The 14652-nt window shown below is 40.0% G+C and overlaps 1 protein-coding gene across 1 annotated transcript in view; it reads right to left on the bottom strand.

The window, feature by feature from the left end:
- MSH2 (mutS homolog 2) overlaps positions 1–14652 on the bottom strand; it is a 55729-nt gene that overhangs the window by 39564 nt on the left and 1513 nt on the right. The window contains exons 2-6 of the mRNA XM_065058742.1: positions 13022–13176; positions 12363–12641; positions 11888–12034; positions 10628–10777; positions 8265–8398 (exon numbers count right to left, since the gene is read on the bottom strand). Coding sequence (XP_064914814.1) covers positions 8265–8398; positions 10628–10777; positions 11888–12034; positions 12363–12641; positions 13022–13176 — 865 coding nt within the window. The remainder of the gene's footprint in view (positions 1–8264; positions 8399–10627; positions 10778–11887; positions 12035–12362; positions 12642–13021; positions 13177–14652) is intronic.

Raw genomic sequence — 14652 nt, 5'->3', positions numbered from 1 at the left:
TCAGATGACAACTTCCCTCACTTCTTCACAGATTAGTTTTCAACAGGTGAACAAGCCAAACCAAATTATTCTGAGACCAAAATAAAGGGAGCAGCAGGACCTGAAGGCCGGAAAGGGGAACTGGGATCGTCCCTTTTGGCAGCTACCCAGTTTTACTAGATTAGATGCTATACAACGTTACACCCTTGATTGTTTTAGCATGCTAAATTCCCCATCAAAAGAAGAACCAAGCAGTTACATGGACTCTAAGGGCAGTGACAATAACAAGGAAACTGGTGACAATCCATGGTCAGGAAAGCACAACTACACGTTTTCATTTAAATAGTTACAGATGGTGTCAGCCAACTACAAAACAATCAGTGTCACAGGTTGCTGTAGGATACGTAAGAGTCAAAACCAAAAGCTTTCACACTGAATTCTGGCCAGTGAAGACCAAGGAAATCCTACATACAGAACCAGTGTGAGCAAATGTCAAGGACATGAAAGCAAAAATACCCTAATTTAAATAAAATACCAGAATAACCAGTTTCACAATACTTTTTTTTTTTTTTTTAACATTGTAATTCCATCAACAAACATAGTAGTTAGGCTTCTGGAAAACAAATGCCCATCTTTTAAGAATTACTAATAAACCCCAATTTCCCACATGATAACAAAGAACAATGGAGATGGCAGAGCAAGAACTCATCAAGTACGGTACAGTCATGGGCAGGTTCATAAACTCCACCTACTGAAACTGCCCCACCCAAAACCTTCCACAGGAGCTGAGGATGGAAAGCAGCTAAGGCTGCTTCTCAGCATAACGCCTTACATAACGGAGGTTTTGTGCCCATCTCCCTTTTTAATTAAAAACAGCATTTTGGGACCCAGTGGTAAAACAATATTACTGCATGGTCTTCAAAGACAAAAGACAGCTGAGGAAAGGTATTTCCAGTACTACTCTCCATCAACACTATACTCTTTTAAATTGCTAACCTACGCATTTCCTTAAACGATTGCAGACCAAGAGCATACTAAACAAGTTCTATTTCTTTGCCATAAAAAAACAAATATTTCTTCATTTGCATTCATTTTTTACAGAGGAGAAACCCAAAACTGTGTCTAAACAAAGACTTTCACAACCCTTATGCATGATAAATGAAATTAAATTACAAGTCGAGACAAATTTATCTTGCCAAGAGCTTTCATTGCCATTTCCTAACATACCACCTTTCTAATGTTTGCAGCTATAAATTAAACAGAGCAGAAACAATATGTTCACTGTTCTTTCATGGTGAATATACCATTCTCCTGCATACAATGCTCAAATTAGTGACCACCGAGGATACTGTGACAAACCAGAGAGCTTTGCACACTTACATAGCAAGTTTTCTTTTGGTCACAGTCTTTAACTGGCATCTTCATCAACATAAAGATGTGATTTAAAAAAAAAACAAACTGAATAATTAAGCACAGATTCTAAGTAAAATTTAACTACTGCAGTAATTACCATTCACCTCCTTTTGGCAGGCTGAGAGCAAGCAGACAGTATGGCAGCTACAGGGTCACTTCTCAGTAAATACATAGTAATTTGATTATTTCTTAAAAAACTAAAAAACACTTTGTCATTTTAACCAAATTTTAGTTTAATTTTAATTTCCCTTGAGCCTCAAAATTCAGATGCAAAGGAAACTGACTAAAAGATTAATGCTTCTATTTATTTTGCAGTAAGTGAGGACTTGTCAGGAAGAAGTGGGCGAGCTGGAAGTATCAACTAGGAGATACTACGACTACCTGCTCCAGTGCTGCACCACTGAACGTCACCTAGAATTTATAGATCTGTAACACTGATTGCTGATCCTTGACATAGAAGACAAATGATGTGGATAACATGCAGAATACAAACAGCTCTTAGGCACTTCTCCATCTCAGACAGCAACACTGGCTTCCCCACACCTGAAGGTGTCATGAAGAGTCCCTTTTTCAGCTCTTATTTACATCTTCCTGTTCCCTCCTCGAACAAGAAAGCTACGAACAAGCCACTCGCAACACAAGAACTTAAGCTTTTAAAAAGGTTTCAAGTGCCTGGGATTTTGATGAAAATTCCTTCCTAAAGATGTGGCCTGTCTGACATGTGCTTGACTAGCACAGCTTTTGTTTGATGTTTCTAAGACAGCACTGGCTGTCAACCTCAGCTTTACAAGCAGACCCAACTGAACATACAGGTTATCTAGCAGTTTTGAAAACAGTAAATATAGGTGAAGGGAGAGGAGAGAGTTCAAGAAGCACTGAGAGCTTCAGGCTCTAAATACTCCTCTAGGGAATTTAGAGATGATAACTTTTGGAATGACAAAGATGACATTTTTCTAACATTTCCAGAGGCTTACTGGGAAGCCAATACCATTTTCGTGTCACTGGAATGACAACTTCTTTCATGCGAAATATTTATTGCATCATGATCTGCATGACAATAACAAATCACATTTCTGTCTTCCAACTAGCTCAGATTCAACCTGTATTTCAGAAGCTTTTTTACAGGCATTACATGCGCTCCCAGCATTTAAAGTGCATTTTAATTAAGCCATTTAGACAAAGGTCCAAGTTGGTCACATTCTCCCCCCCTCCACTGAGGATACAGGCCACCACCTACTCATTTGACTGCCTGAAATCAGCCTGCTGCTGTGGAGAAGTACTGACCTGTACTTGGAAGCGTACAGAAGGTCTTTCCAGAGCTGTTCACCACAATGACAGAAGCAACAAAGCTCATCTGCACTGCTTTGCAGGGACAGTTGCAGGTTGGAAAAGAACACAGAAATACTGCAAACCTATCAGAGAACACTTTACATTGGAAGGGAACTCAAGCCTTCTAGGTTCTAGCCCTTGCTCAAAAAAAAGGCTAATTTCAGTCGAACACTGAACAAGAACAGAGATCCCTCCATGTCTCTGAGTACACATTCCAGGGACTGAACATCCTCATGGTGAAGGTTTTTTTTTTTCTTTATATCCAGCTGGAGAGTCCTTTGGTGAAGCTGGTATCTGTCTTGCCTCATGCTTTTGCTGTGCCCTTGCAAGAAGCACCTGGTTCCACCTTCTGACTTCCACCCACAGGCAGCTGAAAACAGCACCCAGGTGGGTCCATTAGTCCTCTCCAGGCTACAAACCCAGCTCCCTCAGCCTCATGCACTACATGCTGCAGCCCACAGTCCTGCTCAGTGACTTTCTCCTGGACTGGCTCCTGTTTGTCCATCTACCTGCACTGCCAAGCCCCATGCTTGATACAGGACTCCAGATGCAGCTTCATGGCTACCAAGCAGATATGAACAATCATGTTCCTCAATCTGCTCTTCCCAGTGGAGCCCAGTGTGTGGTCACCCTTTGCTACTGCAGGGACACGCTGATGACTCGTCTGCCAGCATGTGCAAAGTGCAAGTATTGTGCTTCACTCCAGCAAGTGCCAGGGTGGCTCAAGTCCTCCAAGAGAGCCACAGCCTATTATCATGGTGGTTCTTGTTGTCTCGAGGTGGCTTTGACCACCTCTTCATCTTGATGGGGCAGGTGTGCTGCAGATGCTCGCCATAATGCCCCACTTTCCCTTGCTGTCCCCATAATCCTGACCCACAAGCTCTTGATGTTCCCTTCACAGCAGAGCTCTGGGCCTTCCAGCCATACCTTTGCAGAAGCACAACCGTGCCCATCTTCCCTTCCTTTTTAAGGAGCATAAACTACAGCACCCCAGCTGCGTGATCACATTTCCACGATCCAAGGGAGATCAGAGGCCTGCACTGCACAGACTTGGAATTTCATCCAGATGCTTCCCATCCATGCTGTGTATTTGTGTGCACCTGAGATGAGCCCCCAATGGACAGCTTCTGAGCTATCCCATATGCATTACCCTGCTCTGTCCCTCCATTTATCTGATAGAGAAAGCATATGTTAGGTTAACTGATTACTAAATAAAGCACTGTAAAGGCATTCAAGTCTGCCTACACTAGCTAGCAACAAGTTGCTTTTTTTTTTTTCATTTTTAAACAAGCTGCTACTTTAATTGTCACTCAAGACTGATTCATGAGAATGTTCTACAAACTTGGAAATTTTTCCCTGCTAGCCATTGATCATCTCAAGGTTCCTAAAAATCTGTTACTTTCTGACTCCGCCAGAGACAGAACTGGTTTCTACAATTTGGCCCCCATGCAGTATCATATTCAGGAATGCAAGAGAAAAGCTCAAAACAGGCTCGAATCAGAACAAGTGACGTTAGAGAACAACCTGCAACTCCTCTGGAACTGAGATGTCTGCACTGCACCTTTTCTACTACAGGCCATAGACGTATAAGAGGTTTGGCCAGACTATGCACAGAAGACTAAAAAAGTCAGCTGGAATTTCAAATTTGTGCTGTACACAAGTATCAGAGTTTCCCCCCCAAAAAATAGAAAAAAAAAATTCAGCATGACTTCCCTTAATTCCATTTTCAGGGCATAACCACTGTTTCACATTCTGCCACATTTCTCAGACTTTCCAGTATTGGAAAAACAAATATTACCTACTGAAGCTGCTTGCTGTATTACAGTTAATAATGTTATGCAATTAATAGATGTATTTGCACTTCCTGTCTCTGCAACTACATTCTAATTTCAGAAATCTACTGACTATAAGGTGAGGAACAAGACCCTTATGTACTTGCCTTCTCAACATACCACATGGGAAAAGTAGGGTTGTATCTTGTATATTTATAATTATTTTTTTATTCAAGGAAGACCAGCCAGACATGGACAGAAGCCCATGTCTTTCAAGACAGACAAGTATCAGGAAACCCCTGTTTTCTTAGTTCTTATTAGGACCTGTTCCAGTAGATAAACCTTATTTTATCTAAAGCATATGCACTATGCACATTAATTTGAATTGTTGCTTTATCTATGGTTAATATGAACTACTGACATAACATTGTGTTCTATTTATCCATAACGGTTAAGACATTGCAGGCTACAAACTACTAAAAGATGATCCATTTAGCTCCAAAAGATGACTTGCACCACCTACAGGTCTTAGCAGAGAGTTGCAAGAGTGTAACTATATTTCAGACATTCATTCTATTATCCTACTGGAATAAAAGTTAAAATACCTCCTGAATAAGCAAAAAACAGGCTTACTCCAAAACACTGTCACCTAACATAATTCCAATCTGGATGGTTTAGCCCAGTTTGATAAGAGGTTTGCACTGGCTGGTGTTGAACAGGGTGCTTTAATGTGGCACACTTCAAGCTAAAAAATAAAATCAGTAACTCACCTTGACAACAAAGGAAGCACTGCTTTTCTGTGAATAGTAAAGGAACAGAAGTCTAGATATTTCCTTCTCAAACTATCCATATTGTCTAAATTACGGTTTGTAATTCTTAAAACGCCCGCAATATACAGCAGAACACGAAGAAAACAACTTGGTGACCACCTATCTTTCCAAAGATATTTGAATTTGTCAGTACATCTCATCAGTCCCACTAACAGCTTGCCTTATTAAGCTTGTTCCTTGGATTAAAAAAAGAACAGTTCTACATGCTTTGAACAGCATTAAAATTGGGAAGATGGGACACCAAGGTTTTACAAGTAAAACACATTACTTTCATCCCCAAACCAAAGAATTACATTCACCAAAACAGTACTTGAAAGCAAGATGCATTAAGACAGGCTTAGCTATGCTGCGGAATAAACTGAAGAGCATGACTATAGTCACACTGTAGTATTTCAGTGTCTAGAAGCACAAATTAAAACAAACAAACTACTTTTAACAAATTGCAACCCTGATGATTCTGTGGCTGTGCAGGATACCAGAGGTTATCAACGGACCTCTTTCAACCTCATAACACGTCAACATACCAACCTTTACAAGCTTCACTTGACTGAATTACTCCCCTCCTCCTTTAAATACAGCTTATCTTAAATGCAGTCAACATCAGCCATACAAAATGGCAACACAAGCCTCATAAGCTCTGCAAGCCAGGTCAAGTTACGCTTTCTGCCTATAATTTAACCACAGCTTTATAAAGAAAACGCTATCTATCTTCCAAACTTGCAGGATTCCTGATGCACAGTAACGAGCAAACAAGTCTGATACGAAAATTAAAATTTCCAATGTTTGGATCTTAGGATCCAAACCTGACAGAAATAGGCGATCCTGGGCATATAATGATGAAAGAACTAACAATGAAAGCTCTTTTAACACACATAAGATGTAGCATTCAATAAACTTGGGGACAACTATTTCAGTGCCACATTAATAACATTTCTAGGTGTGCTCTGATCAAGTTACTAAGTACCATTTTGCAAGCAATTAGAGAAAGTAGAAAAATTTGTTGAAGAGAAGCAGAATTACTCAGATCTCCACAAATCTAGAGAGAAAACTACTCCTTGCATAACTTCTTTAAATGTCCATGTGTCCTGGCCAAAATTTCTTTTTTGGTAGTAATGATCCATGCTTAAGCTCAACATCATATACAGACATACCTGCAATGACTTATCTGAAGTACCAGCCTTATAGAAGGTTATCAAAATTAAATTCAGTTTTCTGGCCTCTTCTGCTTTGTGAAGATACATATTAACATACATTTGGTAACGCATTAACCTGCTGTTCACTTGAGTCACATGAAGTTTGGTTTCAGATGATAAGAATATAGCTATATTTAGCACAAGTTTAAAAAAAGCATAACTTTTGTTTGCATGGTGAACACAAGAGATAAAGACACACATCCTCTGTAGAAATACGGACATTGCAGTTTTCCTTTCTGAAGGTCTGGGAATTATCTGTACACTCTCAGAGATTTCCCAGATTCTCTAAGGCTTCACCTCACAGAATCACAGAATGTCAGGGATTGGAAGGGACCTCGAAAGATCGTCTAGGTCAATCCCCCTGCCGGAGCAGGAACACCCAGATGAGGTTACACAGGAAGGTGTCCAGCTCGATTCTGAATGTCTCCAGAGGAGATTCCACAGCCTCCCTGGGCAGCCTGTTCCAGTGTGCCGTCACCCTCACCGTGAAGAAGTTTCTTTTCATATTTAAGTGGAACCTCCTGTGTTCCAGTTTGCACCCATTGCCCTTTGTCTTATCATTGGCTGTCACCGAGAAGAGCCTGGCCTCCTCCTCCTGACACTCACCCTTTATAAATTTATAAACATTAATGAGGTCGCCCCTCAGTCTCCTCTTCTCCAGGCTAAAGAGCCCCAGCTCACTCAGCCTTTCCTCATAAGGGGGATGCTCCACTCCGCCATCTTTGTTGCCCTGCGCTGGACTCTCTCCAGCAGTTCCCTGTCCTTCTGGAACTGAGGGGCCCAGAACTGGGCGCAATATTCCAGATGTGGTCTCACCAGGGCAGAGTAGAGGGGAAGGAGAACCTCTCTCGACCTACTGACCACCCCCCTTGTAATACACCCCAGGATGCCATTGGCCTTCCTGGCCACAAGGGCACAGTGCTGGCTCATGGTCATCCTGCTGTCCACCAGGACCCCCAGGTCCCTTTCCCCTACACTGCTCTCCAACAGGTCATTCCCCAACCTATACTGGAACCTGGGGCTGTTCCTGCCCAGATGCAAGACTCTATACTTTCCCTTGTTATATTTCATTAAATTTTTCCCTGCCCACCTCTCAATGGATACTGCTCCCTACTGGTATGCATGGTGACATGCCACATGCACTGCTACACCTGGTGACAGGCAGTAGTACCAAAAAGTAAGGAAGAAAAAGACCATTCATATTTGGGCCACAATATCCAGGCAACATATGGCAAGAGTGCCTCACTATGATCAAGGCAGTTTTTTTCTGGAAATAGGAAGAGGTCACTTAACTGGGTGTTTTGTTGGGCTTTTTAATTAGTTTGGTTTGGGGGTTTTTTGGTTGGTTGGTTTTTTTGTTGCGTTTTTTAATTGGCAAACAGGGAATAACATCAAAATGTTATTACACAGACTGAGCATTTGCAGTATCAGTAATATGAATAATAGTTAAGAAGTGGCTGCTACATTGCCTTAGCCTGTAACACGAATTATTTGACCACCTAAACATATCGTACCTCTCCTCTTTAAAACATGATAATTGTAAAAAGCATTTAATCTAATGGTAACCTATCAATTTGCATCTCAGGGAAAAACGTTTTCTGCTCTGTTTAACTTCAGTGTGTTACAGGACAGCACACAAAAACCTCCAACCACCATTATTTCTTGGTCGTAGCATTTTGTGCTTAAGAAAGAGCCTTATCTAAAACAGTTACTAATGTGTATGTCTGTCAAACACATCATACTGTTACCTTTCTTCAATTCTATTTTTGTCCATAAGCGGTTGTTTGATCCACTGATTCACTAGTCTCTGTCCTTGAGGGGTTCTGCATTTATTTAGTAAACCAGCTAGAGACTGTGCAGTGTTAGCATTTTCCACAGAACTCTGGAAAAAAGAAAAAAAAAGAGTTAGTGAAGTTTATTGACACCCACTGAATGACACCCAACTTCGTTACCTAGGAACAGATCAGTGTTTTTTTCTGTATTCAACTAGGCACACATCAAAAAGACAATGAAAGAGCAAGGCATTAAAACACTTAAGCTCTGTTCCCTGGAACATGGCGAACAAGGAAAAGGTTTGTCCATTTTGAAACCAGCTGACTGAACAGGAAAGTCAGAAACATACCTAATCACTGGGCAGCTTGCCCTTTGAACAGAAAGCGGAAATATGCCTAGATATTTGCTAGTTTGCCTTTTGTAATGTCAAAAAATAGGGGTCCTGTCTATCAAAAAAAGCAGCAAGAAACAAGACTTGGGTTCAAGGGTTTGGCTGGAGATCTCTGAGGGGTGCTGGGGACAGAACACAAGAAGATGAGGCCATGAGAGAGAACACAGTTACACAAATTCTCTCAAGCTTCCCCAGGTCATCCTTGTAGTATACTATAAACACTTCTAAACTTACTCTGTTGAGATTATAGCTTATTATCTATAATTTAGGTTTAATATTAACTGGACTCAAGACAGCCTTTTGGACATTTTTTCTTGGTGTTTTGTTCAATTTGTGCACAAACAGCCAGGAAGTAAAATTTTATATAACATTGAAAAAGAGCTAACAAGTTCGTTTCAGCTCTTAACTTTGAAATTAAAATCTCAAACCTCCCTACCCAAGAACACCTAAAAATAAAACAGCAGGCAAGCTTTTAATTAGGAGTGGGTCTGGATGCCTGTAAACAACTGTGATGTAGAACCAGTGTCACCACAACAGTGATAAGGTATCTTGACACATAAAATCCCTGGAAGATCTAATCTCTAAAGTGGATGTGCCTATTTTCAGTGTTCTGAACAGTATTACATACGAAAAAGTTCTGAATCCAAGAAAGTGTCACAGAGTACACACACTACACATGAACAACCTACTTGAGCACATCCAAGTTGGAAGGCTACAGTTTCATATAATCAACTGCATCTGCTCCACCATATGAACTCTACCTACATACCTCACAGAGCAGCTCAAATTACAAAATATTTTGTAATTTCCTCCCCACAGACAGCTTGTCACACAGGCAACGACGCAGCTTCCTGCTACAGAGCAAACCCTTTGTTCCAAGGCTCACGACAGCCCCTAAAGACAGGCATGGCAATGTATTTCCTATCACAAAATTCATAACACCTGCAAGGATTTATACAGGGATGTAGATAAACTTCCTAGATCATCTCCATAAAGCTTGAGAAGACATAGAATTTTTGCTTCATTCCCTAGACAGTGGCACAGAATCAGGAAATACCGCAAAGAAAAAAAAAAAAATCAGAACACCTCTCTCTTTGGAGTTAACCAGCTCAGATGCTGAATATATGCTCTTTTTTACTTCTAGATATCCCTCTAAGATAAACAGGGGACCATACTGTGATTTCTTCCTATAAAAGTGGATTAGCTCCAAGCAAAGATCATTAAGCAGAGCTTACACAATGAAAACAACAGAAAAAGCGGATAAAACATAGCACTTTGTCCATTTTCCCACAACCATAAAAAATGGCAAAGAAGAAAATGAGACATGGTGGAAAGTATGGAGGAGACAGGTAACCTGCTTGGATTTGTCCACCCCCACCAGCAGTGCTCCTGCCATTTGCCTCCTGTTCCCCCAAATACTACCAAATTCAGGCTTCTATTCCCTTTCCCAAAACCAGCACTACTGTATGAAGCAACTCTGCTTTTGAGCTCCCCATCATACCACGAAATTACAGAACTCTACCACCACACCCCAAGTCTGCTCCTGCCACTGCAGATGTGAACGTCTCTAAAACTGACTAAAAAAGACACAGCATCGTTCCCCACACTGCTCAGCCAGGTTCCTCAGCACCTACAACCATGAGGTACTTCTAAGGCTCTTCCCATATCTGCATTTGACACAGACACCTGTTTGTGGTAACTTCCTACCTCCTTGTTGATCTTCTCTTCTACATTCAAAGAAAGCTAGCAAAAAACAGAACCAAAAAAGGTGGCAACAGTGGCTAACAGAGTTTAAAACACACTGTACAGGAGCAGCTGAAAGCAAAGCTAAAATGTAGAAGTTGCCATTAAGCAGGATATGCCGAGTTGTGATTAGGCAACCGAGCTACTTGTGAAGCAGCTAAGTAAGTATACTGAAAAACACCAATTCAAGTGTACATTTCTTACCTGGAAGAGGTTGAGGGCTTGAACAGCTGCGTTATCTAGAACCATATATTGACTAAGATCAAAAGTAGTCAGTTCAAATTGTCCAAAATTAGACTCATCTGACAGCAATTCTAAAAACTTGATAATGGCTGACAAAGATGAAACAGCAACCTGAAGTTTAAAACAGAAAACAAAAACCACCATATTCTCATTAGAAACACTACTGAACTGGGGAGTATTTGATAAATACCCCTGGAAAATTACAATTGGGGAAGACTTTGATCCATGTCAATTCCAGCAGGGCCCTGACAGACTCATCCTGTTTGACAAGACTTCATTTTCACAAGAACATCCTATGGCACTGCAGTGTCTTTCTAGGTAGGTGCAAGAACAATGAACTAGACATCTGCATAATCTGATAAACAAACTGTGAAATACACGTCTCACCAGCTTTCCAAAGCTGTTATCAGGATGTTTCTGGCTCAGGATCACAAACAAGTTACTGCAGATAAATGAGATATCATGGATCATCTCAGGCCATGGTTTCAGGGTTAGTTTTCAGCCAGAACAAGGATCTGTTCTGACTCACCGCATGGCCTTACAAACACTAGTGCCAGCATAAAAGAGGGAGCAGCATGACTGACTTGTTCAGCCGCAACACTCCAAACAATTTTAACCTGTTATGAAATCACACATTAAGTGAGAATAACTCTGTACTTTAAACTTGCAGTGAGCATCAGCACTGAAGGGCATTTCAAAACACATTAAAACATGTTCATCTCAAGCAAATTAACCTTTTGTTTGCAGCTAAGAGAACAAACATGATCAGCTGACATGCAGGCACTAAATCATATGCTTGAGTCTTAAGATGATACAAAACACAAAAATATTATCATAAACATTATTTTGTTTTCAAATAGCAATTCTCCTGTCATGCAAACTAATCAAAGTTTTGTATTTCAGTCCTTAGGCTAGATAGATTACAAACAGGAAGTACCTCTTGTGCATAGTCTATTTGTTTACCAGAATTTACTACTTTAAAGAGGTTAAGTGCAGGGTCTTCTCATTTTTTTCCAGGACCCTGGAATCCAAATTTGACACAGTCTCAAACTAAGCAGGACTGGTAAGCACTTTAGCAAGAACATAGCTTAATATACTATTGGTTGTACAATATACTTCACTAGAAGTATGGGAATCTAGCATACAACAGGACCAACGAGGAGAAAGGAGACTAGCTCACAACAGCAGCACACTAAACATTGTTCTGCTCTCTGCCCTCACCTGTTTTTCCATCTCTGGCAATGCTGCACTGTTGATTTGTTCTTCTTTTTTTGATTTCAACAAGCGATTGAGATCCTGAACAATATCTTTAGTTGTGAAATCCGCCTTCTTCCTGTCTGTAATTAGGATTCCTCCTCGCTGAATGACCTGTTGTCCATAAACAAAGTTATCAATTACTTTCAATATTCAGGGGACAGACGTTCATCACAACAAAGCAAACCCTGAAGAGATATTGGGTTACTGCTAGGTTGCAGAGAGAATGACAGACAAGATTTTACCCTTAGAACAACTTCTCCTGATTAAAATATAAATGAGCCAAGAGAGAAATAATATATTTTATATGAATAAATCAACACTTCTTCAAATTAACATATTGCTCGTCCATTTCTCCATAAATCATGGAGCCCAGCTAATAGGCTAGACTACAGCTTTTTAGATAGTTTTTTCTAACTGTAAGCTGCAATGGTTCCCTTACTTGTCGTAGTTTTCCCATCTCTCCTGCAGTCTCTCCTCCTGGTAGTACACATTCCTTCGGTCCTAGTTGAACCAGCAGAGCTTCAAGGTTTGAGAACTGATCGTTATCTGGAAACTCACAGACGCTCAGTTTTCTCAGCGTAGTGTCAACATATCCCACTCCTACAACTCTTTGTCCATCAGTAGTAGACAGTTTAACCCCCACAACCCCAATGGCCGATGACATATCATTGTTGGCAAAGAGAACTTCCTCAAACTGGGCGAGATTTCCTGGAGAACCCTATTTAGAAAAGAAACGTATTTTAAAGAGTGTGTGTGCACATGCATACTATTTTTTTTTAAAGGATAATAACAGATAAAACCAAGTAATGAACAGTCCACTAATATAAAACACAAAACTGTTCTGTTCTTTTAACCATTAAAATTTTACATATCTCCTATACCTCAGGCTTCCTTAATTTCTCAACCTGTGGCAAAGATACAGGACAAGCTCTTACAGCAGTAGAAGATACAGGGATATGTAACAGACCGCATGATTTACCATCACACCCCCAATGTCAGTCCCTGAAAATCCCCAAATTCCAAGCTGAGGAACTCAGGAAAGAACTGGGGATTTTTTCTTTCATCACGCAATTATAAAGAAAGGTAGAAAATGTGTACCTTGTATGCTAAATACCAGTCATTTTCTTTGATAGATTTACTCCCTGCTTTGTTCTTGTAAACTTCAACTCTGTAATGACGAACCAGAAGCAGATCTCTCACAAAAGATTCAAAGTTCATTTTACTAAACACAACACTCTCAAGTTTCTGAGTTCCTACAAAAAAAAAAAAAAGGAAAAAAATTATCAGTTATCCAAATATGTTCATAAGGTTTATTTTCTGTAACTGAAATCCCCAAGAAACAGAGTTAACAGCCTTCAGGAAGGACATTATTCTGATATTGACAGAGCAAGCATGTAAAATCCATGTGACACCACAAAAACACAACACTCAATGGATTAACTGATCAAGAATGATGAAAGCATACACCATCTACAAATGAAAGCAATGTTCATGTCAAAATTTCACTAAAACTAGGTATACATGTATATTAAAAGATACATTCCTTTCACCCTTTCTCTTTCTTTATAACACTCTTGATTTATTTTTCTAATTAATCTTTCACACGTTTTAATTTAACGAGTGGTGGAAGCCAGCTGCAAGTTTTTCTTCCAGATAACATCTTTTCTTTCCTGGACAAGACACCTGTTGACAGAATGGACCATCACCCTAGTCACACTCAGTAGATGGCAAGAAACATGTGCCAAGACATTTCCCTTTTATTGCAATATATACTGTAAAACTGAAGCATTCTCAATAAACTTTAAAAGTTTATATGAACACTTAAATTAAAAAGTGCCTAACTGACAAACTTCCTGCTTCTGCTCCCAGGGGGGTGCAGGCAGATGATACAGTTAAACAAATTTAACTCCATGCAGCTGCATATACCACTTCTACCTCCCCGCCTCCAGCACCGGCCCACTCACAGAACAAGATAATTCCACTACTAAACAAACTGGGGTTTTGGGTGGGTATATTAAGTTTTCTGCCATACCAGCAAGTGGAATTAACTCCAACTGGTGTCAGATACGTTAGAGACAGATAACATATAAAGTAAGCACAAGCAATAGACAGGGATTATCACATCCCTGTTTTCAGTGTCATGCCTTCATCACATTTGAGGATCTTCCTCTCTTTATGTGAAGGATGTTAAACGGTGAATTTCCATACCCATAAGAACTTATGGGTTTATTTTAAATAGGATTTTTTCATTTTCTTTCCTCAGATCTCTAGTAAGACTTTTTTTGGAAGCAACTGAAAAACTAATTCCACATAATCAGGTTCTATTTCCCAGTGCAGAACTGCTCAACAAAACACAATTTATCTTTCTTTTCACATGAGACAACACACTTGCATAAAGTGGGGGGCAGCTGAAGCTATATGCACTTCAAAATCATCCTGAAAGCAAAAATGTAGCTTTATGATGACTTTTAGTTGGATATGCTAGAAAATGCTACGGTTTGCAGTGTTTTAAAACCAGAGCTGATCATAACAGGCTTAAATCTGTGAAATTACCACTTTCAAACATAATTAAAAAAAACATACGGATTCACGTGTTTCTAGTCTGGAACACATATCAAATTCTACACCTGAAACTACCAAGCTCTACAATTTCTCCATAAGTTCTGGTTTTTTATTTTGTGGCCTAGGAGAGAGGGCAATGCTTCGAGTTCAGGTTTGTTTGTTTTGAG

This window comes from Columba livia, chromosome 3 (assembly GCF_036013475.1).
Source record: "Columba livia isolate bColLiv1 breed racing homer chromosome 3, bColLiv1.pat.W.v2, whole genome shotgun sequence".
NCBI lineage: Eukaryota > Metazoa > Chordata > Aves > Columbiformes > Columbidae > Columba > Columba livia.
The sequence above is the reverse complement of the archived record's forward strand: the minus strand, read 5'-3'. Positions and strand labels throughout refer to the sequence as shown.